The sequence below is a fragment of the Chelonia mydas genome, chromosome 4 (genome assembly GCF_015237465.2).
Source record: "Chelonia mydas isolate rCheMyd1 chromosome 4, rCheMyd1.pri.v2, whole genome shotgun sequence".
NCBI classification, from domain to species: Eukaryota; Metazoa; Chordata; order Testudines; family Cheloniidae; genus Chelonia; species Chelonia mydas.
Genome location: NC_057852.1, coordinates 126,393,865 through 126,421,803, shown reverse-complemented (window position 1 = coordinate 126,421,803; position 27,939 = coordinate 126,393,865). Strand labels below are relative to the sequence as shown.

Genomic DNA, 27,939 nt, shown 5'->3' with positions numbered 1-27,939 from the left:
TATGTGCACAACCATTTAAACAAATATGCACTTTGAAGCTACTCATATACATAGCTAGTTTGGCGATTCAGAGAATTTATAAGCTCTCACCAACAGAAGAGTACTTTAAAGAAGTGCTTATTGAATATGCAGTCATGTTAGTCTTGATGCCTGGTTACAAAAGCGTGAATATTTATGCAATACATTTTTGGTCAAAGATTTTAAGAACAGTAAAACATTTTCCATTTCCATTTAAAAGAACTGTGGATTTTAATTAACAATATTATTTTAAGAGTGCTTTCACCAAGGTGACCAGTTTGTTGTTTTATTCCAACATTACATTTTATAGAAATTACATATACTCTCCGATGTACACAAGCTAGTGGAGGGTTTCTCCAGATGCTTATTGAACAATATAGATTGCAGACATTTGCTTATCTTTCTACTGAATGTCCTCCAAGATTAGTAGATCCTATAAGGAAGATTTAAAAATACAAAGATATAAATATTTTTACATAAAACTAAAGAATCGTTGCATTCATTTAAGTAAAATCTATTTTGTTAAGAAAAATAAAAAAAATCAAAAATGAAAAATCATTATAAATATTAATATAAAAAACAAACATAAAGGAACACATGTTGTTGTGAATTTTGGCAAAGCTGTTTCTATGTATGCAAGTGCAAATATGATAAGTGATTTTACAGGGAACATGAAAATAAGTGTCAGTGTACTTGTGAACAGGATTGAGCCCCATACTTAGAATTAGGATTCTAATTGTTTAAAAAACGCTAAGGTAAGACTCTCATCTCAGTTATACCAATGAACAGAAGCATTATTCAGAGAAACCGTATTACACTACATTTAAATTACTGGATTTACACCAGAAACTGAGATCAGATCCTTGTTCCTTTAATTGAAGCTCAAGATATCTTTCCATGATTACATGTCCAGTTTTCTACCCAATCCTCTATCACCCATTTTTCCCGAATCCATCACATGCATATGTCATTTCACAAGCCAGATCATAGCCCACAAGAAGACATTTCTGGGGCAAATTGCATAATGCTTTTGGAAGATATGGGGGTTCAACAATTAAGGTCAATTTAATCTTTCTTTCTTTCTGGCTTGTCATATTTCCAAAACTGCTTGGCCTACAAACTCCAAATTTTTCTGACTGTTGGTCTTGGGGACAGAATGGTGCTTCTTACTAGCTTTGGGAAGGAAGCTTGCAATTTTACATCTGAATTGCAATTTTTGAATATATCATAAATAGGGCTGTCAAGCGATTAAAAAAATTAATTGTGATTAATCACGCAATTTAAAAAATGTACCACGATTAATCGCACAGTTAAACAATAATAGAATACCATTTATTTAAATATTTTTTGATGTTTTCTACATTTTCAAATATATTGATTTAAATTACAACACAGAATACAAAGTGTACAGTGTTCACTTTATATTTATTTTTATTACAAATATTTGCACTGTAAAAAACAAGAAATAGTATATTTCTATTCACCTAATACAAGTACTGTAGTTCAATCTCTTTATCATGAAAGTTGAACTTACAAATGTAGAATTATGTACAAAAAATAACTGCATTCAAAAATAAAACAACGTAAAACTTTAGAACCTACTAGTTCACTCAGTCCTACTTCAGCCAATTGCTCAGACAAACAAGTTTGGTTACAATTTGCAGGAGATAATGCTGCCCATGTCTTGTTTACAATGTCACCTGAAAGTGAGAACAGGCATTCACATGGCACTGTTGTAGCTGGCATCGCAAAATATTTACGTGCCAGATGCACTAAAGATTCATATGTCCCTTCATGCTTCAACCACCATTCCAGAATATATGCATCCATGCTGATGACGGCTTCTGCTCGATAATGATCCAAAGCAGAGCGGTTCATTTTCATCAACCGAGCCACAAGCCACCAACAGAAGGTTGATTTTCTTTTTTGGTAGTTCAGGTTCTGTAGTTTCCGCATCGGAGTGTTGCTCTTTTAAGACATCTGAAAGCATTCTCCACACCTCTCAGATTTTGGAAGGGACTTCAGATTCTTAAACCTTGGGTCGAGTGCTTTATCTGTTCTTAGAAATCTCACATTGGTACTGTCATAAATATAAGGGGAAGGGTAACCACCTTTCTGTCCACAGTGCTATAAAATCCCTCCTGGCCAGAGGCAAAACCCTCTCACCTGTAAAGGGTTAAGAAGGTAAAATAACCTTGCTGGCACCTGACCAAAATGACCAATGAGGAGACAAGATACTTTCAAAGCTGGAGTGGGGGGACTAAAGGGTCTGTCTGTCTGTCTGTCTGTGTGATGCTTTTGCCGGGAACAGATCAGGAATGCAGCTCAGAACTCCTGTAAAAAGTTAGTAAGTAATCTAGCTAGAAATGCGTTAGATTTACTTTTGTTCAATTGCTGGTAAAATAGGCTGTGCTGAATGGAATGTATATTCCTGTTTTTTGTGTCTTTTTGTAACTTAAGGTTTTGCCTAGAGGGATTCTCTAGGTTTTGCATCTGATTACCCTGTAAGGTATTTACCATCCTGATTTTACAGAGGTGATTCTTTTACCTTTTCTTTAATTAAAATTCTTCTTTTAAGAACCTGATTGATTTTTCATTGTTCTTAAGATCCAAGGGTTTGGGTCTGTGTTCACCTGTACAAATTGGTGAGGATTTTTATCAAGCCTTCCCCAGGAAAGAGGGTGTAGGGCTTGGGGGGATATTTTGGTGGGAAGACATCTCCAAGTGGTCTCTTTCCCTGTTCTTTGTTTAACACACTTGGTGGTGGCAGCATAGGGTTCAAGGACAAGGCAAAGTTTGTACCTTGAGGAAGTTTTTAACCTAAGCTGGTAAGAAAAAGCTTAGGGGGTCTTTCATGCAGGTCCCCACATCTGTACCCTAGAGTTCAGAGTGGGGAAGGAACCTTGACAGGTACCTCCTTTGTGTTTTGTCAAATCTGCTGTGAAAGTGTTCTTAAAACGAACATGTGCTGGGTCATCATCCGAGACTGCTATAACATGAAATATATGGCAGAATGCGGGTAAAACAGAGCAGGGGACATACAATTCTCCCCCAAGGAATTCAGTCACAAATTTAATTAACGCATTATTTTTTTAACGAGCATTATCAGTATGGAAGCATGTCCTCTGGAATGGTGGCCGAAGCATGAAGGGGCATACGAATGTTTAGCATACCTGCCACATAAATACTTTGCAACGCCGGCTACAAAAGTGCCATGTGAACGCCTTTTCTCACTTTCAGGTGACATTGTAAATAAGAAGCAGTCAGCAGTATCTCCGAACGAAGGCGCTGGGAATGCACCTTGACCTGAAGTGGAGCACCCACAGGGACATCTCTTGAAGAAGAACTTTCTCTTCCTCTTCAATTCCCCCTTCTCTCCTTATTTTCTGTCTCCCCTGAGCGTCATCACTTCTCTCTCTTCCATCTTTGGACTCCTTTCTTCCTTCTTTCTCTTACCTGCTAATTATTCTTTCCCATCCTTTCTGAATTCCTTCCAGTCCTCCATGCTCAGTCCCAGGGGCTCTCATTCATCAGCTCCTCCATTAGTTCCCCCCAGCTCCTATCCAGATCACTACCAGTTCTTTTTTTCCTTGACTCTCAGGATCTCCTGGTTTCTTTTCCACACAGTTCCTCTTCCTCCTCAGGACCTCCCAACTGCCCCTCACTCTCCAGCAACATCCTATCCATCCTTCCAACTACTACCTACAGACCCTTCAGTTCATTACACACACTCCCTCAGTTTATCCCCACCACTACTGTTCATCCCTGCACTAAGAGATTCTCTCTACCTACGCCAGACATTCCTAAATTCATTGCTGAAGGTTCACAGCTGAAACCCTCCTCTGTCTCTTCAGGGTTCCCATTCAGGCCTACATTTAATACCTTTGTCCTTCCAGGGCCTCTAGTTCATCTCTTCAGAATACTCCTACTACATTTTTACCTCCAGTTCACCTGGTTCATTACTCTTCCCCAGGTCCTATAGAACTCCTTCCAGGATACCCCCTTATGTGCTCTGTTTTCTTTCCCTAGCCCTTACCATAACTGAAACTTTGGAGGAAGGAAGGTTTTGATGTTACCACTGGTGATGCTGGGGAAGAGGAGGGTGGGGGAAGGGAGGTACCAGAGCTGGCACCAGCTTCTCCCTGCTACTATCTGGGTGCCAACTGCAGAAGGACCATAAACAGCCCCATGTTGTCCAGCATCTGAAGCCCCAATAGTCCGTAGACGCCAAGTGCATGCTATTTATGAAAACTAAACTGCAGCCAATTAGAACCACTCGCTCTTGCATGTTTATCATCTGCATCTGCAGTTTCTTCAAGAAGGTAAGGCCACCACTGCTGTTGATTTCAAGACTTTCAGAGCATGCCTACACTGCAATTAAACACCTGCAGTTGACCTGGCTCATGGGGTTCAGGTTGCAGGGGTGTAAAATTGAGGTGTAGATGTTTGGGCTTGGGCTGCAGGCTGAGCTCTGGGACCCCACGAGTGGGAATAGTCCCAGACCCTGGACTCCAGCCCAAACCCAAATGTCTACTCTGCAATTTTATAACCCCACAGCCCAAACCCTGCGAGCCCAAGTCAGCTGACATAGGCCAGCCATGGGGGCTTAATGTAGCCTTATATTCAAATAACATTACATTTTAAAAAATCTCTTAGGGTATTTGCCAAAAAGGTCAGTGGTAATAACTTCTTATTCAAGTTTTTTGCCTCGGAATAATTACAGATTTCAAGGGATTAACTAAGGGAAAAAGAAGTACATTAAAGTTGCAATCACAATAGCTTTTACCAAATTATTATATAGATTGAATTTTTCAAAACTGGAACTTTGCTTAAAAGCAAATATTAAAATTACTAGATTTAAGCTTCTCTATATCTTTATTATAATATCATCATACAAATTAAAACAAAAGGTACATTCTCAACTACTCTAAATATTGTATGGAAGGCTTCACATTGTGTTGATATTATACCCCAAATTTTCCAAAATTATAAATTGTGCATTGCATAATCAATAATTTATATTGTACCTTGAAAACTTTTCAAGGCAAATAATTTAATTTTGATAATTCATAGAATTTACTTGCCTATATGTTGCCTCTGTAGAAGACTGGAGATGGTGATTGGCTGTCTTGTTACAGATGCCTGTGAGAAAGGTGGTGTACATGCATACAACTGAGGAGTTCTGAAATGAGGAGTATCCCATAAGCCTATTCTAGTACTTTGTGATCCAGATGATGAAGTGAACGAATGTCCGTTATTTGGTATTCTTAGTGGTGTTGATCTGTTAATGCAATCAGTGAAAAGATCTGAAACATTTTTATACTTCAATAGATTTCAAAAATTGTTAAAGAAATTCTCAAAGTTTATATTTTAAAGGAAAAAATTATTATCAGTTATTTCACACACACATGTATTATTTATCAGAATGTTAGACTGTTAGGTGACATTTTTGCAAACAACTGAAAGACAAGACAAGGGAGAAAGTGATGAAACAGGAAAAAAGAACATTTTTATATTTGTATTATGTATTTTCATATCAATCTGAAAATGTATAATAATATGAAATTAATAGGTAGCAGGTTTAAAACAAACATAAGGTCACACAACACACCTCCAAAAGTCTAACTGGGTTCAAAAAAGAATTAGATAAGTTCATGGACGATAGGTCCACCAATGGCTATTAGCCAAGATAGTCATCCTCTGGGTGTCCTCCAAGCCTCTGACTGCCAGAAGCTGGACTGGATGTCAAGTAACAGATCACTCGATAATTGCCATTTCTGTTCATTCCCTCTGAAGCATCTGGCACCAGCCACAGTGGGAAGACAAGCTACTGGGCTAGATGGACCAGTGGTCTAACCCAGTATGGCCATTTTTCTGTTCTTATGATTGAAAATTGTGGATGCAATGCACTTGCATGGTCTGGAACCATATCACATTGTTCTGTGATTTCCACAGTTCATGCAAGTTTAAAAATGAGGCTGGTCAATACTTGGATGAGAAACTTCTAAGTGAGATGTAGGTGCTGCAGGAAGTGTTTCAGGTGATTTAGTGAGTAGCACTATTCTCTCTGAGTAATTACAGAAGCCATATCCCAAATATAATGAATGGAATATTGTGCTGGTGGAAGTGCTGCCTTTCAGATGAGACATAAAACAAAGATTTTGGCCACTTTGTTCACATTAGAGACAGATTTTTGTGTGCAAATACCATGATTGCAGGTGCAAACAGCTATATATACTCTAACTGCCTGTGCAAATTTTGGAAGCCATAGTTTCAAAATCAGGCCATCCAACAAGAATAAAAACATGTATAAATTACAGTTAGCTTGCACAATATCTTTTCTTTTTTGGAAAGGCAAAATACACAATTCAGCCATTACACTACATAGATTGATTATGAAGTAAGGCAAGATTTAATTTCATTCTCTTTACAAAAGCTGTAACATTTTGAAAAGCATGAGCTGTATCTAGTTACCTTAGAGATCCTGCTGTGCTATTTTGACTTGTAGTTGGTCCCGATGATTGACAACTTTTATAAGAAACACTACCTATAATGATTTAAAAACTATATTAAAAATTAAGTGCACCCTTTACTGAAGGTATCATTTTTGGAGACAAAGGTAAGAATCTTAGTTTATAAAGTTTGGGCCAAATTCATCACAGGTTTATGCCAGCATAAACAATGGTGGAGAGCCCTGAGGACAAAAAGTGAAGGATAGAGGTAGGCACGTTGTGGCGGCAGAAAGTGACAACTAGTATGTGGATGAGGGAGTAACATAGTATTAAAATTGTGTACAGCTGTGCGAATAGCTAATTTTTCAGTTCACTCACCATACAAAAAATTTTAAACAAAAATTTATTTCAGTTGACCCAACACAATTTTTTTTTTGGAGTTTTTCAATAAATAAAAAAAAGTTTAAGGGTTTTTTTTCCAACTGAAATAATCTGACAAATTCTACATCAATTTGTGAAATGATCAAACCAAATCTACATTTTTTGGTAAAAAAAGGTTTTGGGTGAAAAAATTTGCCCACCTCTTTTGTTAGTTTCTTTTTCCTGCTCTTGTCAATTAAAATATTAAAATAGTATCCACGAGCTGCTTCAATTCTCCAATTATTGTTTTTCTCTTTCACTCATCCTTTCTTAAGAAGCTTTCCTTAGTTTACCAAGAAATTGCTCTCCGTATTAATATTCAGTTTTGCAAACATTATGCCTATTGTACCAGCTTGCTTTGATTCACTGAACTTTGTCAACTGCAAACCTTTGTTTTCTTTGGGCTGAATCCTGAAAAGTGCAAAGCATTTAATTTTATTTATGTCAGAGGCGGTGCTAGCCCATTAGGGGCTCTAAACAGGAATACTCCCCCCTAACACATAATAAAAAGCAAATAGGGGCCCCCTTGAGCTGCTCAGGACCCTAAGCAATTGCTTAGTGTGCTCATGCCTAGCACTGACTCTGGTTTACATTTATGCTCAATTTTATTATTTAATTCATTTCATGCATTTATTTATATTTAAACATCATGAGAAAATGGTTATCCAAAGCTCTAGACAAACAGACATCTTGAAAGGAAATATGTAGCTTTGGAGGATCTGAACATTTAAATAAAATATGAAATAGATGATAAAATCATTATTGGTTACTGATCAGTAGTAAGAAAAGTATGTGTATTACAATTACAAAATCATGTGTATTGCACACAAACTAAGGACTCAATCCGGCAAGGTGCTGAACAATCTAGCGCTGATCCTGTGAAACACTTAAGCATGTGCAGAACTTTAAAATATGAGGAATGCCATTGCAGCCCTGGAGCACCTTTGCTCCAGCTTTTTTACATCATGTAAAATGGCTAGAGGAGCGTAAAGGGCCCCTAAAAATTCTTTATCCAGCTGGTAGAGAATTACCCTGGTGCAGGAACTGCAGAACCCAGCCATAAGGCTGCCTCCTGAGGACTCCCCCACAAGCTGTGATATAAGGAAGCATGTTGGGGATAAGGCTGGAGGTGAGAGGGGCATATTGGAGATGGGTCTACAGGATACAGCACTGCGGAAGATCTGGGAAACATTGTGGCACACAGTACACCCCAGGAAGGTTTCCATAACATAGACACGCCTCCAGGGTTGTCTAGTTTACCCAGGGACCTCTCCAACCCCAGAACTACCCACTATTGGGAAGGTGCAAAGGTGACTTAAAGCCACCATAGCCATTCCCCATTCTCACCCCACCCTTGTGCTAGCAGAAATCAACTCTTATGAAGCTTCCAATTTGGACTTTCATTAACAAAACTTCATTTTTTCCTCTTCACACCAAATGTCTGTACTAAGACAATGTTAATCTGTAATAACTAATAAGAGAGTATACAAATCAAGTAAAAGGCTGTGCATGCACCACAAGTAAATCACTTCTGTTTCTGAGCATTACATTAGTCTAATTGTTCTGCAACTATTAACAATGGTTGTTTAGCAAACATTACTTAGTTTAAAGGAGGTCACCCACTGACCACTTCATTTCTGCTTCTTAACTAGCTCCTTCTTACTGGACTGATCTCTCCACAATACCTTCCTTACAGCTCAGAGGGCTCAAATCAGCAATCCATCCCTATTCAACAGATCACTCAAGCATGTATTTAACTTTACACATATGCTTAAAACTAAGCATTATAGATATATAATGCATTATGTCTAGACAGGTACTTAAAAAAAAATCTTACCCATACGTCCATCATGAGGTGGGCTTATCAATGACAGTCTTGTTGGACCAGTCACTGTCTCAGGCTAAGTGCATGGAAAGGTATTAATAATAGTATAATACACACGCTATTTATTAATGCACTTTAACAATAAATTATAGATATTTTATAAAACATTACAGCAAAACATTTTAAATATTTTGATAAATACTGCTCAAATGTGAGACTACTCTTCATGCATAATACTTAATGCATAATGGTACGGGTGTATGCAGCATTCATGTAGTTTGAATGTAGTACAGCACATATATATGCTGCCTTCATTTTCAAAATGATGCTCACACATAGTGATTTCTATTTCCCCTCCATGCCTCATTTCTCTACTCAGTAGCCCTCTCTTTTTCTGGCAACCAGCACTTACAGTAATTCAACAAAATAGCTCTTTTCAACTGGGCTTCAGAGATATTTTCATTTAACATATGTAGCTATAAAGCAAAAACTCTCAGACAAAATACTGGAGACAGGGTTGATAGTATATATTAGTAAGTTAAGGATAAAAAAAATTACAAGATTGTTCAGACCTTATGTAAGATAAAAACAAGGAAAGATTGGAGGCTAGTGCCACTACAGCAAAAAGTTAAGATTGTCTGGGTGCCTTAACTGTGCATTTGCATCCCTTAAAATGTTGAGATTTCTTTTAAGTTTAACCTTAACTCTGAAGTTCCTGCATACGGATGATAGAGGATGATTACAACATTCTTGTAATGTTAACATTTTGGGATTCATTTCAGAACAGATTTCAAGCATTTTGCGATATGACTTGGTAATGGCACGTGGCTATATCTCTATTTATTGTATTCAAAGGATGGACTATTAGAAACTAACTGCTAGAATTTAACAACTAGTGCTTCAAAAAACATCCTTGTTCTGAAAAGCATGCAAGCACTTAAACATGCTGTGATAAATGAAGTGGTGGGGGGACACCCAGCCACCCAGTTAGCTATAAAATTCCTCTTGGTAGCTGTTCTCTACTTGCTTTACCTGTAAAGGGTTAAAAAGTCTGACTGCATGCATAGGTAAAAGGAATTGAGTGGGCACCTGGCCAAAAGAGCCAATGGGAAGGCTAGAACTTTTCAAAATTGAAATAAGACACCCCTTTGTCTGTATGTGGTTCTTCTCCCAGAGAGCAGGGTCACGGCTGGAACAATACTGTAATAGCTTGCCCAAGGTATGAAAAATCATCAAATCATACCAAGAAACTACTCATTTGAAACCCCAGATATGTAAGTAGATCAGGAAATGTCTAGGAAGACGTGATTAGGTTTATCTCTTTTCATAGAATCATAAAAGATTAGGGTTGGAAGAGACCTCATCTAGTCCAACCCCCTGCTCAAAGCAGGACCAACACCAACTTTGTCAAGCCAGGTCTTAAAAACCTCTAAGGATGGAGATTCCACCACCTCCCTAGATAACCCATTTCAGTGCTTCACCACCCTCCTAGTGAAATAGTGTTTCCTAATATCCAACCTTGATCTCCCACACTGCAACTTGAGACCATTGCTCCTTGTTCTGTCATCTGCACCACTGAGAACAGCTGAGCTCCATTCTTTTTGGAACCCCTCTGCAGATAGTTGAAGGCTGCTATCAAATCCCCCTCACTCTTCTCTTCTGCAGACTAAACAAACCCAGTTCCCTCAGCCTCTCATGTGCCCCAGCCCCTTGATCATTTTTGTTACCCTCTGCTGGACTCTCTCCAATTTGACCACATCCTTTCCATAGTGGGGGGCCCAAACTGGATGCAATACTCCAGATGTGGCCTCACCAGTGCCGAATAGAGGGGAAAATCACTTCACTTGATCGGCTGGCAGTGCTCCTACTAATGCAGCCCAGTACGCTGTTAGCCTTCTTGGGAACAAGGGCACACTGCTACTTATATCCAGCTTCTCATCCACTGTAATCCCCAGGTCCTTTTCTGCTGAACTGCTCCTTAGCCAGTCAGTCCCCAGCCTATAGCGGTGCATGGGATTCTTCCGTCCTAAGGGCAGGACTCTGCACTTGTCCTTGTTGAACCTCATCAGATTTCTTTTGGCCCAATCCTCCAATTTCTCTAGGTCACTCTGGACCCTATCCCTACCCTCTAGCGTATCTACCTCCCCCCACAGCTTAGTGTCATCTGCTAACTTGCTGAGGGGACAATCCATCCCATCATCCAGATCAATAATAAAGATGTTGAACAAAACCAGCCCCTGGACCGGCCCTTGGGGTACTCCACTTGATACCAGCTGCCATTGACATCGAGCCATTGATCACTACCCCTTGAGCCCAACAATCTAGCCAGCTTTCTATTCACCTTATAGTCCATTCATCCAATCCATACTTTTTTAACTTGCTGACAAGAATATTGTGGGAGACCATATCAAAAGCTTTGCTAAAGTCAAGATATATCACGTCCACCACTTTCCCCCTATCCACGGAGCCAGTTATCTCATCATAGAAGGCAATCAGGTTGGTCAGGCATGACCTGCCCTTGGTGAATCCATGTTGACTGTTCCTGATTTTATTTCTTTATGGCTTGTGGAATCAGCCTTGACACTTGCTTAAAAATAAGCATGTGCTCAAGCATTTTCCTGAATCAGGGCCCAGGAGTCTAAGAGTTGCTTTATACAATGATTATCAGCATATAGGAGAATCCAGGTTTGTATACATAGAAATGAACTCACTTTCCTCACTGGGGAAGGTACAGGGTCAACCTCCATGGATTCTATCCTAGTAATACAAAATAAATTTGCATGTTGTAATAATAAATAACAAATGTATTCTAATTAAAATAATATTATTGAAAATTATATGTTATATCCTCACATCCATGAATGACAAATAATATATTATTGCAGTGTTTATTGTACTATTTTAGTTAATATAAATACATTTATTTACAGCTCCTTCATTTGTATAGACAATATTATTATTCTGAATTATGAATAAAACACGTTGTTTTAAAGAGTATCAGTTACAGGTTATGAGATCTGCTCTGCTGTCAAAACATGGAGAGTTATGGCTGGGATTTTGAAAGACGCCTAAAGGAATGAGGTGCCAAATCCCTTTGAAATTTAATGGGATTTGGGCATCTAACTCCTGTAAACTCTGTTGAAAATCCCAGTTTATGTGTATAAATGAGAGGAAAGCAGATTAAAAACAGCACTAGAAACAGGTATGAAAAATATGGCCAATATTTTAAAAAGTGATTAATAATTTGAGGTTCCTAACTTGAGACACATTAAGGGGATCCTGATTTTCAGAAAGTGCTGATTTCCTACACTCCGAAAATCAGACCTCTTTAAGTCACCTCAAATGGAGCTCCGAAAATTAAGTCTCTCAAAATTAAGAGACTACACTTTTGAAAATCTTTTTAAGAAATTAATGTTCATTGTATTGTCATGTACAACTTAAATATTAGAAATGCAGATTCTGACATGATATTGGTCTCTCTCGGACCAAATTCTGCTCTGAATTATAACTTGTGCAATTCCATTAAAGATAGTGTGGGGTTTGCACAGAAGTAAGTCAATAAAGAATTTGGGGTTAAATTATTTTAGAGATTGAAACAAAAATATAGGTAGGAATTATGGTCCCAATTCAGCATGGCTTAAGTACATGCCTAACTTTAAAGATGTGAGTAGATCCACTGAAATCAATTAAACTACTCACATGCTTATTGTTGGGCACATAGATTCATAGATATTAAGGTCAGAAGGGACCATTATGATCATCTAGTCTGACCTCCTGCACAATGCAGGCCACCGAATCTCACCCACCCACTCCTGCAATAAACCTCCCACCTATGTCTGAGCTATTGAAGTCCTCAAATCGTGGTTTAAAGACTTCAAGACATGCTTTAATACATTGCAGAACTGAGGCCTATACCAGTAATACAACAATATTTAGTACTTAGCTGAGTAAACTAATTGCATCCTGAATTCATTGACTACTGTACCATAAATAGCTGTCGTTCTCATCAATTCTTTAGTCTCACTACTGAGGAGAGACTAGATACTAAACTTAAAATATATATTAGTGTTTGGGCTCATAGCCAATAGGACATATATTCTTCTAAAGTAAATATAAGAGGCTTCGGACAAATACTAATTTTAAACCTCCCATTGTTCCTAAGGTTTTCAGTGATAATTAATAACCTACATTTCTGAGGTTGATGGGCAGCTGGGATGAAGTGAGTACGGAGAATATCCATTCTGTTTTGCTGAAGGAAGTGAAGTAATTAAACTGAATGTTAGAGCACTGTTACAATCAATGGTACATATTTCATAGTTAATGTTTTAAATTAGTACTTCTCTTACTGGAAATGGGATTTCTAACTGTAGCGGAAACTGCAGGTCGAGTAGTTTGTTGGGGAGGCCTCATGCTAAATGCAAAACAAAAGTTACAATGGACAAAAATTAAACAAAAAATGTGTTTGAGTTATATAACTACCATCTATTGCTCTTTTAACGTGCCAAAGTTGCTCATAAAAAATGCATATGATTAGCTATAAAGTCTATTGTATGTGTATTATATTGTCCACACCAATTCCTCTATGCATAGCAATATCTACTTATGGTAACATCTGGCAGACTATCTTATTAAAAGGCTCAATATTAAAGTACAAGTAATTGCAATTAACTCTGCAACCTTAGCTTTGTGAATTTCCTCAGCCTTTTTAAATAAAGTTTTCAAGGAAAAATATTGACATGCATGTGTTTATTCATTAACATATCATCCTGCAGATATCATATGAGATGCAGGAGGATCTGCAGTTTGTGTTTCTGAACTTCTAATGTCCACTGGAATCCTTGTTGAGCACAGAAGCTTTATTCAGAAAACCATAAGTCACATGGAAAACTTGCCAGGCCCGTCAGACTTTTTGCAAATATTTCTAGTTAACATGGTTAAGTTTTAAAAATTGTAATTTTCAATTACTTTTAAAAAAAGTAATTTTCAAATGTACATCTATTCAGATCTGAGTCATTGCCTGGTACAAACATATAATATGGACAGCAAAAAAAATGTTAACTTCTTAGAATACTTACTGATTTGAATGTTAAAATAAAAAGCTTGTTTCCTGTCATGTTATGTTCGTATCAGTGGGAAGAGGTAGGATGACAGAAAATATCATTCATTCATTTCTAGAAAACTAAATAATAAATTCATCTACTCGCACAAGTATGCGTCATAGACGAGAGAGGCAAATAAGCATGATTCTTTTTGAATTTTAATGTATATAACTTCTTGTTAAACATGCGGTATTCCAAATGCAAAGCGTACCTCAAACTTATCTTTGCTATGCTAAGCCTCTTACCATTGAATCTGATGTATCTGTTGTGTTGCCTTCTTAAGAGATTCTTCCAATTTTGCAATCTATATGACATAATCAAAGACTTATAAAAATTCTATTTATGCGAGACACAGTTTGATTGTCAAACACATAGTTTTATAGAGAGTTTACGGATTGCATCACATTTATTCTTAGATACTATTGGCATACCAGTACACAGAAAGAGTCAGCAGAGTAGTGGGTATATGGATCACAGTCAATATTATTTCTGAAGATCTACATGTCCATGTTTTTTGGCTGACATAAACTTCGATTTTGATTCTAGAATGCACTGCCATTTTACAAAGCTTTGGTAAAGGGATACTGAGAAGAGAGTTTAAAGGAAGTTTCTATCTTTCTTCTAATTTTTGTCCCTGATATAAAATTGGAGTGAATAAGAATGAAAATAAATGAAAAACCCAAATATAAAAAGTGTTATCACAGATTTCCTTTCTGAGATCTGAAATGCAATTAGCTTTTTAGAGTCCTTCTTTGTACTCTGACTTGATTCAAAAAGAATTTTTAAGAGATACAATAGATTGTATTACACACACAAAATACATTAAAAGAACATTAAGATTTGCAAAGTCAAGCAGTCTAAAGGTCACAACTTCAGTGAATCACTTGCATATCAATATGATTTTTTTTCAGTTTGCTTTAGTAGATATCTAGGAAATCAAACATTCGCACAAAAACTATGATAGAAGAACATTATTAAGGCAGGGGGTCTGTGGAAAAATAATATGTAATCAGGTTAGGTGTACCAGGTTAGTCACACAGAGACAGAGGAAAAATGGATGTGAGCAACAATAACAATTTTATTGGTAAAAAAGGAACGTAGAGTGTCTCCAGCATTCAGTAAAGATGTGCTGCCGTATTCTTCACACGGCACCACTTAGTAATTAAACATTATAATGCAGTTTAAGCTTTCCACCACAACTACCCTTATTTTTTTCTTTCTGCTTTTTAACAATTTTAAAACCATGAAACTATTTTTTTTAAACCACATGTGTCCATCTGCTATTCATCCTTAAATCATACTGTTTGTTTTAACTATACAGCCAGAACGGGTAACAACTTGGTGGCTAAGCTGCCTTTTATTTGCAACAGTTGTCTCTGACAGCTCTGGAATAGGTGAATCATCTCCTCCTGGTTCTGCATTTGCAGCTTGTAGAATTTTCTCAGTTGATTGTTCAAACTCTGGAACGAACTGAAGATGTCGACAGTTTCTGTTGCCTATCTGTCTCAACAGAGTATGCCAGGGGCTGGCAACCTCTGGCACGCGGCCCATCAGCGTAATCCGTTGGCGGGCCACGAGGCATTTTGTTTATATTAACCGTCCGCAGGCCCGGTCTCCCCGCAGCTCCCAGTGGCTGCGGTTCGCCGTTCCCAGCCACTGGAGCTGCGGGGGTCAACATAAACAAAACATCTCGCAGCCCGCCAACAGATTTCCCTGATGGGCCACTTGTCGAAGGTTGCCGACCCCTGGCATAGATGAAGACCCTAGCCTGCATCTCCCTATTTACCTTGTGGAGTTCAGCTGCAATGCGAAATCATGTACACTGTTCCTTCCAGTATGATGGTCTGTCAAAGATTAAGTTCTCTCGTGCATAAGGAATTATGATGAAATTCTGCAGTTTCTATTGTTACTCTGACACCATGTCAGCTTAGTCACACAGAGACAGAGAAAAATGGATGCTAGCAACAACTTTATTGTAAAAAAAAAAAAATGTAGACTGTCTCCAGAATCTAGCATTCAGAGAAGATGTGCTGCAGTAATCTTCAAACAGCAACACCTAGTGACGAAGCATGATAATGAAGTTTAAGCTTTCCATCACAATCATATAATTAAAGATTGTATCATAGTGCATGTGCATAAATAGGTTGAATTAAGGTTATACAAACAAGCTTAATCCTGGCATTTCCTAACTTTGGAGTGTTTGATTTGCAACCTTAATGATGTTCTTTTAACATAGTTTTTTCATATATAATTGCCCAGGTTTCTATAAAAGCAAACTGAAAAAACCTCTGCCCCTTGAGCTAATGGAATAACTGGTAGCAATAGCAGGTTATCCTCTGTGACACCCTATACCCAATGTGATACCCTGTACCTCTTTTATATGGTTATGATGATATGTTTTGTAGAAAGGATGCCTTGTGAGGTATCATTTAAAAACTCATAATCTGCTGAACAGCACTGTCCTATTAAGATGTGTGTAACATCACTGCAGATAAAATTATGAGATTTTTGCTATATGATTGTTACTGAAATGTGTTGTAGTACTGCGTGACTCCCACAAACCGTTTTCTCAGAGAAAAAGGCACACTGGCATGCCAGCAAGGTGCTAAGGAGCCATTGACTGTTTAATCAGACGTTCCTCTGTGGGGGGCGGGAGGTGTGAATAAGAAATTTACAATTCATCTGAAGGACATCTTGGAGTTCACGTAGACAATGGAACTGCCTGGCCCTATGACCCAGCAAGGATTTTTCCAGCACAAAAGGGTTGGAGTATAATAAGTAGGGGAAAAATTCCTCTAGCCACCTCTCCTCTCCTGTCCACCTTATATCACTCTGCACATAACATCAATGAATACTTGAAGAACACTGAAGTAAAGGGCGTGGTCCCAGGCTAAAAGAAAATCTGAACTGAGAATTGCTTGCAGCATTTGGTGGTCCTCAGAGTTATTCTGGGTAGCCCTGAGAGACTTTTGGGAAACTGGCAGTTTACAACATCTCTGCTACCATTTGGAATTACAGACTGTGACTCACCTGCTTTGACCTCTCAATAACTCTAATTTCCTTTTCTTAGCTAATAAACCTTTAGTTAGTTTACTATAACATTTGCTACCAGCATTGTCTTTGGTGTAAGATCTAGGGTACCAACTGATCTGGGTAAAGTGATTAGTCTCTAGGAACCGGAAGCAAACTGACTGTGGTGTGATTTTTCGTCTAAGTAACTGTTTCATCACAATGTCCACTTTGTTTGGGTGGCAAGATAGACAGGAGAGTCTCAGAAGTCTGTGACTCCATGGTAAAACTAGTATAGTGATCCAGCAGTTCACATCTGTTACTGGCTTGGTGAAATCTAATTATAGACTACATAACCAGTTTGCGGTGTCTGCCTGTTTTCTGACAACCTACCCTGAGGTAGGCATTCATGGTTGTGAGTCACTCCAGACAGCATGACAGGTGCTAACAGCCCCCTCTTAATAATTAGGAAAGTTCAATCAAAAGTTGTTTTCTAAATATAAACCAAAGAAATAAGGCACACAAAACAATCCTCCTTCCCATCCAAAGTCAAGCTTAGTTACCTTTCCTCTATAGTATGCTAATAAGCGTCTTCTGTGTTTTTCTTGAAATTCTGAAATCTAAAAATAAAACTTGTGTAGTAATGGTCTTCAACTAATCATATGGACAAATTGAAATCACTTCAGCTATAGTACATTTCTAAAACATGAAGGAAAAAAAAACTGAAGTGATTCTGTCATCTCAGATCTGCTTAGGCTTCATCAGGGGAAGTTTGAGTCGCAAGACCGAGGTCCCAGTTATGCTGGTACGCCCTGAATATGATATTTGGACATTGGACTATAACCTATGAACTATGTCTAAAAGAACTCTTTGCAACTACAAAGCTCACCATCTCTGCTATGAATCTGCACCTAAATGAATTGAACTCATGTTTGTATGTATATTGATCTTTTAACCATACTGTCTCTCTCTTGTTTTTTAATAAAGCTTAGTTTAGTTAATAAGAATTGGCTGTAGCGTGAATTTGGGTAAGATTTGGAATATTCAATAACCTCAGAGGTAATGTGTCCAATCCGTTGGGATTGGTAGAACCTTTTCTTTTATATGATGAAATAAGATTTTCAGAAATCATCATATTTGACTTAGGTACCTGGATGGAGGCCTGAGGCCGGATCACTTTAAGGGAACTGTGTTGTTTGGACTTCTGAGTAACCAGTGAGCTAATAAAGAAGCTGTTTTATGCTGGCTTGGTAAATATAAGTATTGGAATATCCACCAATTTATGGGGATTGTCTGCCCCATTCTTTGCAGTTTACCCGAATTGAGTGACCATAGCTGGCTCCCACTAGGACCCCGGTCAGAGTGAGACATCCTGCTTAGTTGTTAGTACTTCTTTAGTCAATAGTAACTCTTGCTGAACTCAAAGAATAATTTCCAGCTACTTGGAAACTGGCATATTGTGGCAAATCTCACTAATATGAAGTAGCAGAGTATAAATTTACACACAATAGCATCAGTTTTATTTTTATAGTTGGGTTAAACACATAATGTATTTTTCCAGCAGCTGGAAAACTACGGCACATCTACAATGATTTCATCCTGCCAGGTATATGTTGTTTTTGTTTTCAGAACTTATTGAAAGGCAGTAAAAAGAACACATAACCTAGCAGTGAATTTCATAATTTTTTAAATTAAAATAACATTTTATTTGGGGCTTGAAAAATCCAATTGTCAAAATACTAATGTGGCTAGGATGTGATCTGTATCGTCAGTGCAGACAGCACTTCTACTTGTAGGTGGAAATGTATCTTTATCTTAGGTTTAAGTTGTCTTATTTTTATATTATGTTGTTGTCATAGTTGTGGGGGAGGGGTGGCTAGGAGGAAGTTCAGTCCTGTCTCTGTGTGCTGGAGTTGTTACTTGCAGTGTTCCAATAAATCCTTTTATTTCTACAAGAAGATATTACAATGCATAGTCTGTGAAGCCAGGCTCATAATGGGAGTGGGTGAAAGATAAACTGTTAACTGTATATTTCAGCTGGGCTGGAAGAGAAATGAGTGACTCTCTTTATGCTAATTTCTTGTGACTGTGTCAAAATGGCATGAGGTGTTTTGGGAGTAAAGTATTAGGCACAGGAAAAAAACAAAGGCTTGGGTGCCTGATCAAATGTTACTGATAAGGAGGCTGTGAGTATAAAATAGAAGAGAAGCAAGAATAACCAACCGCTCTGTGCCCCTTACAGGGAAAAAAGAAATATATTGTACAATAAAAAACATATTCTAATATATCCAGATCTGCGGCTCAGTACCCAGGCCATGTGCCATGTCCTAAATGAAACTTGGATTTTGTCACATGAAACTTCATTTTCTGGAAAATTAAGAAAGCTAAGAGTTTACTGGAAACTATTAAACAGACGTCTGAATAACTGTCTTTTGATTCTGACTGTAGTCTTGAAAATTGCTGAATGGATTCTGAATTGTGCACATTGAAACATTTTCTATAGATTACTCATCTAGACAACATTCAAATGCTCACGAGTTTCTACATCATATTTTCCTTCTCTTTCCCTTTGAAACATTTTGTGGCTTGTATTTTTTTTTTTAGCCATAGCATGTGGTGCCAACAGTGATTTAAATGTACCTGTTTAATTTCTGATATAGCTAATATTTGATACTTTTCCATTGCAAATATTTATGTATCATTAAAATAAGAAGTAGTGATAATTAGTATGAAATTAAGACACAAACAGTAACCCTGATGCTTTCTTAAGCACCTTGGAACTGTGTACTGTTTGTTTGAAGAAAGAAAATGTGAAAGTTGAACTATTCATACAATGTTTCCTTTACACTGAAGTCAATAGAAGCTGCTAAATGCTTAGCACTTTGAAAATCAGGCCATAATGAGTTGCTCAGTCCAAAAATGCCAAAAAACACAAAACAGAACAAAAATCAACCAACTAAACAAACAAAAAAACAGAGAAAAGAAATGAAAACTGGAACTGCTAGACCTACAACTATACTGACAAAGGAAAAAAAAAGGGTTGGGAATGAAAATAAGTCAGTTTCTAAAAAAGAAGAAAAAGCACAAAAAAAAATCTGGATTCTTATTGACAGATGGCAATCAAATCTCGCAAGTTTCGTAGGACTCACCTGTGTAATTTCTCTTGAATATTTTTTGCATAACATATCTATTCCCATAAACAGTGACTGAATTTCAGGATTTGTCTGCAGAGAAAGAGTAACTAAATATTACCAAAATTAATATCTACAATAGAGCATTTTCAAAAGTGACTTATGTACTTAGAAGCCTAAATTTCATTGACTTTTAATAAGGCACTCTTGAAAATTTTACCCGTGATACTTAGAAAAGCTTTAAAATACAGCATTACATTAAATGTTCCATAAACTGATTGATTGAACAGCTATACATGGATAATAAATGTTAATGCAACAATTTGTAGGATGGTATCTAGTAGGAAAATGCAGGGATTGAGATTAAGTCTGGTTTCATTCAGTATCTTTTTAATAATCTGGAAGATTTTAAAAAAATATATTTAAACACTCTAGATAATCTATTAAAGAAATGGGCTTCATACACGTGAGAGTGAAAATTTAAAAGTAAACCTTCATGGAGAGTAATATCTGAAGAAGTGACAGTTTTCTTAACCTGGTACTTTATAAGTGAGGCCCCTAATATAACATTAATGATGTGCTGAAATTTTTAAATATTCTGCATAATTGTGTTCCGTTATTTTAAGCTCTCATTCAAAAAGTGAATACCTCCATATAGTGGCTAGGAACCCTAATTGGAACTGAGTTTAAAACTGATGCCTGAAGAGCCTGAAACAAGAAATCAGAGAGAAGTATGGGATATTTTCATTCATCTGTAAAGGGTGCTGACTCTGAAGCTGAAGACGAATGGTCTACATAGCCATATGAACTATTTCAGAGCTGAGCATTTCAGCAGAAATTGCAAGATAATGTGACTATCCACTGTTGTTGGATGCAGTAGCATACATTAAACATTTTGCAGTGGGACAGCTACTTGCTGAGGTGGGTAATTTTCTCCCCCAAATTATAAGTCAGCTCTGTTCCCAAAAAGTTGGAAAATTAGAATTCTATCCATTCCCCAGTAAGAAAATTTCAGCTGTCTCCTGAATGCCAAAAGAAAAACACTACCTCTCATAGTTACTTTGATGCCAAAAACCCCATCTGTTCCCTACTCCATTATGAAACCTCCTGAGTTTTACTAAAAAATGTCTACAGTGCAATTAAGTATTTTCTCTTAAGAAAATGTGGTGCATTTTAAAATTTGGAGGTAGTGTATAATAAACTGAATTTAACATAAATAACATAATACATGATGATAACTTTCTCTGAAATGTTTCTGGTTCTGTGTTCAGGGACAACTAGACAGGATTTCAATTCATGAATGAATAAATGATGTAAAGAGGTGGGGCTGTAAATTTATTAGCTGTTGTAACTTTTTAGGGGAGGGATGAGCCTGTATAGAAACATAGTGGAATGACAAATATAAGTTGGATAATGGAGTACTTGCTTATGAAACATAAAGGAAAGACAGACTAGATTGTAGAGGCTGGTAAGTAGTGCTATTCAAGAAAGATTTAATAGACTCTGAGATATAATTTCTTTGATAAAATTTTCTTTCCTGAAGCTTCTGCTGGGGCAGTGCCCCTCCACACTGTCTCCTAACATAATGACATGGTTGACCCCCTATTGTTTTACCATGTAAGTTAGGAAGCAGTTATCTAGTTCTCACTGAGTGGACATTTTGTAGACCTATATAAATATAAACTAATGCACTCTAACCTATCTTTTATTCAAACTGAAACCTGTGCTAGCAAATCTCAGTGACCTTTATTCACCAATATAAGAAAATAAAATTTCATCCAGTGAGCAACCGTCATATTCATACAAGTGCAGTATGCATATTTAAAATACATTTTGTGGACAAGTTATAAAATCTATTTAATGTTCTAGCAAAGAAAGAGGTCCCTAGATTGAATTCATGCTAGAAATCTATTAAAAGATATAGACACAAATGAAGAATTCCACTAGGAAGAGATTTACAAACCATCAAAAATAAGGGTTTGTAACAAATGTTTAGATTATTATTGTATAAAGCAATATTGGATGTTTTCATAATATCCCAAAATAATAAACACTGAGGTTTTGATTCAGCAAAGTACTTAAGCCTGTTCTGAAATAATGACCAGTTTGGTGACTGAAGTACAAAAATAGTAGAAATGTAAAGCGATAAATGACAATCATGCACTAATTGAAAAATGTGACCCTTTCTACTGATGATATATTTATAAAAAAAAAATCTTATTTGTTCTTATGTTTTGGCTATTTGCTGTTCAAATTCTTATGCTTCTTAATCTCATTTTACATGTTACCTGCCAGAGTCTGTCTCCTTCTGCTGGCTTCAGTTGGGCTGGATATCCATTTTTGAAAGATAAATGTTTGCTCTAATAACGTTTTGTGCTTTGCCATCTAATTATGTGTCCTTTTTTTTTGGTCTGTATATGCATGCCTACTCACTCTATTTTGGTATGCTTAAATAGCCTCCATACTAAGTTTAAAGATTTTCATTTTTGTCTTTAGGGTCTTCTTGATTAGCTTCCTCAGTTAAACCATTTTGAAAGTTTAGTATCATGATGTTGAACTTAATTATCTTGCCATCAGCTATTATAATGAGCCTTAGTGATTCATCTGTTGTTATTCCTTGGCCTCGTTCTTGTGTGTTGCTTAGGACTATGTCAAGAAAAGTCTCTCCTCCTGTTATAGAGGACAGTAGTAAAACTATTATCATATATTTACATTCTTATGACTTGAGTTTTATATTCATACATAGTCTACTCAACACTAATACATTTTAGTTCAATAGATTTTATATTATTTTTGGTATAATGGTACTTCCCCCAGCTCTACAACCTAATCTGTCCTTATTGTATGACTTAGACCTTAATAATAGAGTATTCCATAGACTTTTGTTTGTCATGCCACCAAGTTTCAGAAATGCCTAGGCCATAAAGATCTTCAATTGCCTGACAGGCTAGTTTACTTATTTCTTTTTAAGCTTCACACATTGATGTTGATATAGATATATACACACATTTAGGGTGGGGTTTTTAAAAGCACTTAGTGTTGGCTTAATTCTGCCCCACTGAAGTCAATGGGAGTATTAACATTCCTAAGTATTTCTGAAAATCACACCCTTAGAGTTTTTTATTCTGGCCAAGTGTCAGACTCCTTTATCTGACACCCTATTACTTTTCTGTAATGTGCCTCTGTGATATCATCCTGTCCTTCCTCCAGTTCAGCAGTATTTTTCACTCTGTACTTTATTCATAAATACAGAGTTACCTTTGTATTATTGGCATACTTAGTAGATGTATGTTAACCTGCTGTTAAATACTTCTAGGGATACTAAACACTAGTACAAGGCCCAGGAATGTAATACTGATTTCTGCCCAACTCTGCCTCTGTTCCAGGGGCATGATTGCCATATGGGCTTATAGGAATGCTGTTTTCACTAAGCATGCTCATGATGTCCCCCTTACCCTCATAAGGAAGGTGTGGCCTTTACTTGGCTGGTAGTTAGTCAGGGAGGAAATATAAAGTGCCTCCACAACCCAAATATGAATTTAGCTAAGGAGAAGAAGGTGTCTAGGTAGGAAGAGGAAGGATAAACTTTTCTACCCCATCTTAACAAAAATAGGAAGTGGAGGCTGCACAATCCTCTGGTGAGTGAGGGCAAGAACCCCTATGAATACTTCTATTCAGCTCTATCACAACAAAGGAAAATAATACAGGGTTGAGTGGATTATTAAAAAAGGGAAGGCTAGAGCTAATATCCATATGTCTAAACACTGCTTGGACTGTACATGAGTTTTTCCTACAATCCAAGAGCCAGAGTACTTGGCGCAGGTTGCACACTTTTTGTGGAGGGCAAAAAGGCCACACTCAGTATAGCGAACTGTAGTGCACAGGAGGACAGGGTTAATTTACGTGAAATCTGATAATGACATGGAACTTTCTACTTTTTGACAATCACCTCTAACCTTTTACATTAGTCACCAACTTGGTTCCTGAAGAAGTTGGACTGATTTGCTGCTGAATTCTGGGGTGTACAAACTCCAGGCTATATATAGTTGTATCTGAAGAAATCCATAAGTGTACACTATATAGTAACAGAGCATCTAAGACTACTGTCAAAATGTTAGCGAATGTCCATGTACAGCTGATAGACAAAAGGAAAGTATATTATAATGAAATAACTCTACTGTTAAGGAAACTACAAATTAGTATAATACAAATATTATGAAAGCCTTAATTTACCTTTTTAGAAAGAAATATTGTACGGCAAGGAGCTCTACAAATTAAACATTCATCTTTTTTGCCTATAAAATAAAATGAATGTCATATGAGTGTATGTCATACAGTATACGCAACTTGTTTTGATGCTTAGACCTTGTTTGTATCAAGAATCAGAGAGGCTGTACATAATTGCAAATAAAATCTTAAAAATGGTTTGATTTTTCAAAAATGTGAACACACAATTGCACAGGGAAAAATGTGCAATGGCTCCCAGGCCTGAATCCTACAGACACTTATGTATGCAAGCAACTTTATGCACAAGAGTAGTCTCACTGAATCCTGTTGTTTGAGTACTTCTGTTGACTTCAGTGAGACTACTCACATGCTTAAATTTAAGTTCATGCTCAAATGATTTGATGGACGAGAGCTAACCAGAGGTATGACTTTAAGATATTTTGGGACCAATTCTGCTCCCACTGAACTCAGTGGGTGATTTGTGAAGTTTTGACTTCAGTAGAGCCAGAATTTCACCCTTTGTGTTTTTTTGTCTGTAACTTCAATAGAAGCAGGATCAGACTTTACTCCTGAGCATAAAAGTAACCATTTTCTAAAATATGTCTTTATTATTTGAATAAAGAAAAGGAGTACTTGTGGCACCTTAGAGACTAACCAATTTATTTGAGCATAAGCTTTTGTGAGCTACAGCTCACTTCATCGGATGCATAAAGTGGAAAATACAGTGAGGAGATTTATGTACACACAAAAAGAAAGGGAGGACTTGTGGCACCTTAGAGACTAACCAATTTATTTGAGCATGAGCTTTCGTGTATGAGCATTGGTTAGTCTCTAAGGTGCCACAAGTCCTCCTTTTCTTTTTGCGAATACAGACTAACACGGCTGTTACTCTGAAACCTGTCTATATACACACACAGACCATGAAAAAATGGGTGTTTATCATACACATTATAAGGAGAGTGATCACTTAAGATGAGCTATTACCAGCAGGAGAGTGGGGTGAGGGGAGAGAAAACCTTTTGAAGTATTATCAAGGTGGGCCATTTCCAGCACATTTCCAGGAGTTAACAAGAATGTCTGAGGAACAGTGCGGGAGGGGGGGGAATAAACAAGGGGAAATAGTTTTACTTTGTATAATGACTCAACCACTCCCAGTCTCTATTCAAGCCTAAGTTAATTGTATCCAATTTGCAAATTAATTCCAATTCAGCAGTCTCTCTTTGGAGTCTGTTTCTGAAGTTTTTTTGTTGAAGATTAGTCACTTTTAGGTCAGAAATCGAGTGACCAGAGAGATTGAAGTGAAGTGTTCTCCAACTGGTTTATGAATGTTATAATTCTTGACATCTGATTTGTGTCCATTTATTCTTTTACGTAAAGACTGTACCTGTTTATTATTTGAAACACATTAACAATTATTTTAAATAGATACACGCAATTATAATATTTAAATACACTCCTTATCTTCCTTGATAGTTGACTAGATATGTCTTAGGTATTTATACAATAGCTATTTGCTTACTGCCTAATGCGTTGAGTATCGATGTTTATAATGATGTTTGGAGATGAAGAACACTGTAAAAATGGTATTATAACAAGTAGAAATGGTATCTGAATTCACACCAGTAAAATCCTAGGAGAGTAAACATTTTCAGAGTAAACATTTTCTAGGCACCTATGTTTCAGAGTCTGGGCATACACACTAGTGCCTTCGTCTATCTGTCCGGCAGTGCCTAAGTCACAGAGCAACTTGCGAAGCAGGGGCAAACAGGGGCATGCACAGACCATTGACTGGATGGGCTTCCATTCAAAATGCATACAAAGGACAAGATGGTGCCTGCCTTATAATGTTTAGCCCAGTCGCTAGAGCACTCAGCTAGGATGTGGGAGACCTACATTCAATTCCCACTTTTCTGCCAGCTGGGGAGAAAGGGAGGGTTTGAATAGGTACCCCTATTCAAATCCTCTGTGGGACATGCTCTAACCACTGAGATATTACATATTCTGATGTGGTGACTCCCTCAGTTTCTCTTGTTGAAGCTGTGGCACTATTGGATAAATAATGACAGAGTATGTGGAGCTGCGGCACTGGACCCAGGGTCTCCCACGTACCATCTGGGTGCTCCAACCACTGGACAAGAGTCATTCCCATGCTCTCTCTCTCTCTCTGGCCCAATGATTATTCCACTGTGGATAAATACTTAAAACATAATTGGGCCATTTTGTGTGGAGCGAGGCGCATAATTCATTCCCTCAAAGAGGCTTAGGTGCCTAAGCTGCCTCACTCCAAGTGGTGTATACCAGTTCATGGATCACAAAGTAGAAATAGGCATCTCCCTGCAACCTGGACTTATGTGCCTATCTCTGAGAGAGGAGCAGGGCCTAGCACACACCCTTCTGGTTAGCATCTCCCATTGGCTAACTTAGGCAGCTCCTTGCCTACTCTGCTGGCTTTTGTGAATTCCATTCTGAAGCGTGTGTCTCTCCCCATTTATTGTAGAAGGAGCCTAGACAACTAACTCAGCTTTGTGGATTTTCTAGACACCTAAGCGTTAGCTGCTGTGACACTGAGCATTGCAACGCTTAAATCCCGTTGTGGATCCCACTTTATGAGCTTGATATTTCCAAGAGAAATCTGCCTCCCCTATGCTTCTGCCACAGCTCCTAAATATATATTGGAAGGCTTCCAAGATGGAGGTCAAAAAATGTTGCAGGAACTCCCCTTTTTTAAAAGGTCCTGTAGCTGTCGAACAGTTATGATTTAACTAAGGAAAATTTCATAATAATAATATTGTAATGGGGTTTAAAATGTCTGAAGCAACTAGCAAAATCTATCTTATAATGTAAATCCCATATGTTGAAAACTGTTCTAAAATTAAAGCAAAATGAAACAGTGCTTCAGAGTGAATGAGGCAGTGAATGTGGGGACCATATCTGTCTTGCCTCAGACTTTTTACTAAAGCCTCAGATTTGGGATGCATAAGGCACGTTTCCAAAGTATCAAGACTTTGAGTAACACTATAGTCAGATAAGGAGTTTTTAAATTCATTTTTAAAAAAATTTAATTTAGAAAACATTTAATATTTGTTTTAACGATACCTGCGGTAGGAAAGTTATGTTAGGTGATTTTTTTTAAAAAAGGAAACTCTCAGGCTTTTCAATTTCAGTGGACAAATACCACGCAGCTCTGTGATCTTTTGATTATATGAAGGTGGAGGCTGCCCGGGGGAAGGGGCAGGGCGGGGGGCTGCACATTCTCCTCATAAAAAGACTTAGTGGCTAGTCTGCTCTGTTTCACACTGATTAAGCTCACAATGCCCTTCAGCCACAAGCTAATTTGCTAGTGTGGCCAGCATAGGTGCTGGAACTAGGGGTCCTACTGCACCCTCTGCCTTGCAGTGGTTTCCATTATATACAGAGTTTACAGTTTGGTTCAATGGCTCTCAGCAACCCCACTGTACACATTGTTCCAGCACCCTGGTGGCCAGTGGGAAATATTGCACAGCTCTTGATGTGACCCTGATGGGTTGAAGCGCCACCAGACCTGCCACCCTCTCTCCCTGCCTGAGCCCTTAGGCCAGGGAGCTGCATGGCCTGGGGCAGGGCAGACCAGGGCACATCTCCCTCTCGTGATAGGATGTTACCTTTCTGAAGACACGGCTCACAGATAACGTGGCCGCAATTGGTCAGGCAGAACGTTGGCGTGGCCGTTCGGGGCTGTCGGAAACACACGTTGCAGAACACCAGGGCAGCCATCTTAA

General features: G+C 37.7%; 1 protein-coding gene across 1 annotated transcript; it reads right to left on the bottom strand.

The window, feature by feature from the left end:
- On the bottom strand, positions 1 to 27,934 carry RNF212 (ring finger protein 212). The gene is made up of 12 exons (XM_043545751.1): positions 27,823 to 27,934; positions 24,188 to 24,249; positions 19,973 to 20,047; positions 17,387 to 17,443; positions 14,060 to 14,118; positions 13,062 to 13,126; positions 12,904 to 12,964; positions 11,427 to 11,472; positions 8,728 to 8,791; positions 6,493 to 6,565; positions 5,103 to 5,299; positions 1 to 451 (listed from the first exon to the last, which is right to left on the bottom strand). Exons 1-12 carry the CDS (start codon positions 27,932 to 27,934, stop codon positions 414 to 416), a joined length of 909 nt encoding a protein of 302 aa, XP_043401686.1. The 3' UTR covers positions 1 to 413.
- Positions 27,935 to 27,939: the final 5 nt, after the last annotated feature.

Excerpts from the sequence above, each read along its gene's own strand:
- RNF212 (XM_043545751.1), bottom strand. The coding sequence starts at position 27,934 with ATGGCTGCCCTGGTGTTCTGCAACGTGTGTTTCCGACAGCCCCGAACG. Across the intron at positions 24,250-27,822 it reads TGAGCCGTGTCTTCAGAAAG|GCAAAAAAGATGAATGTTTA; the intron begins GTAACATCCTAT and ends TTTATTTTATAG. Across the intron at positions 452-5,102 it reads TCTACAGAGGCAACATATAG|GATCTACTAATCTTGGAGGA; the intron begins GCAAGTAAATTC and ends TCTTCCTTATAG.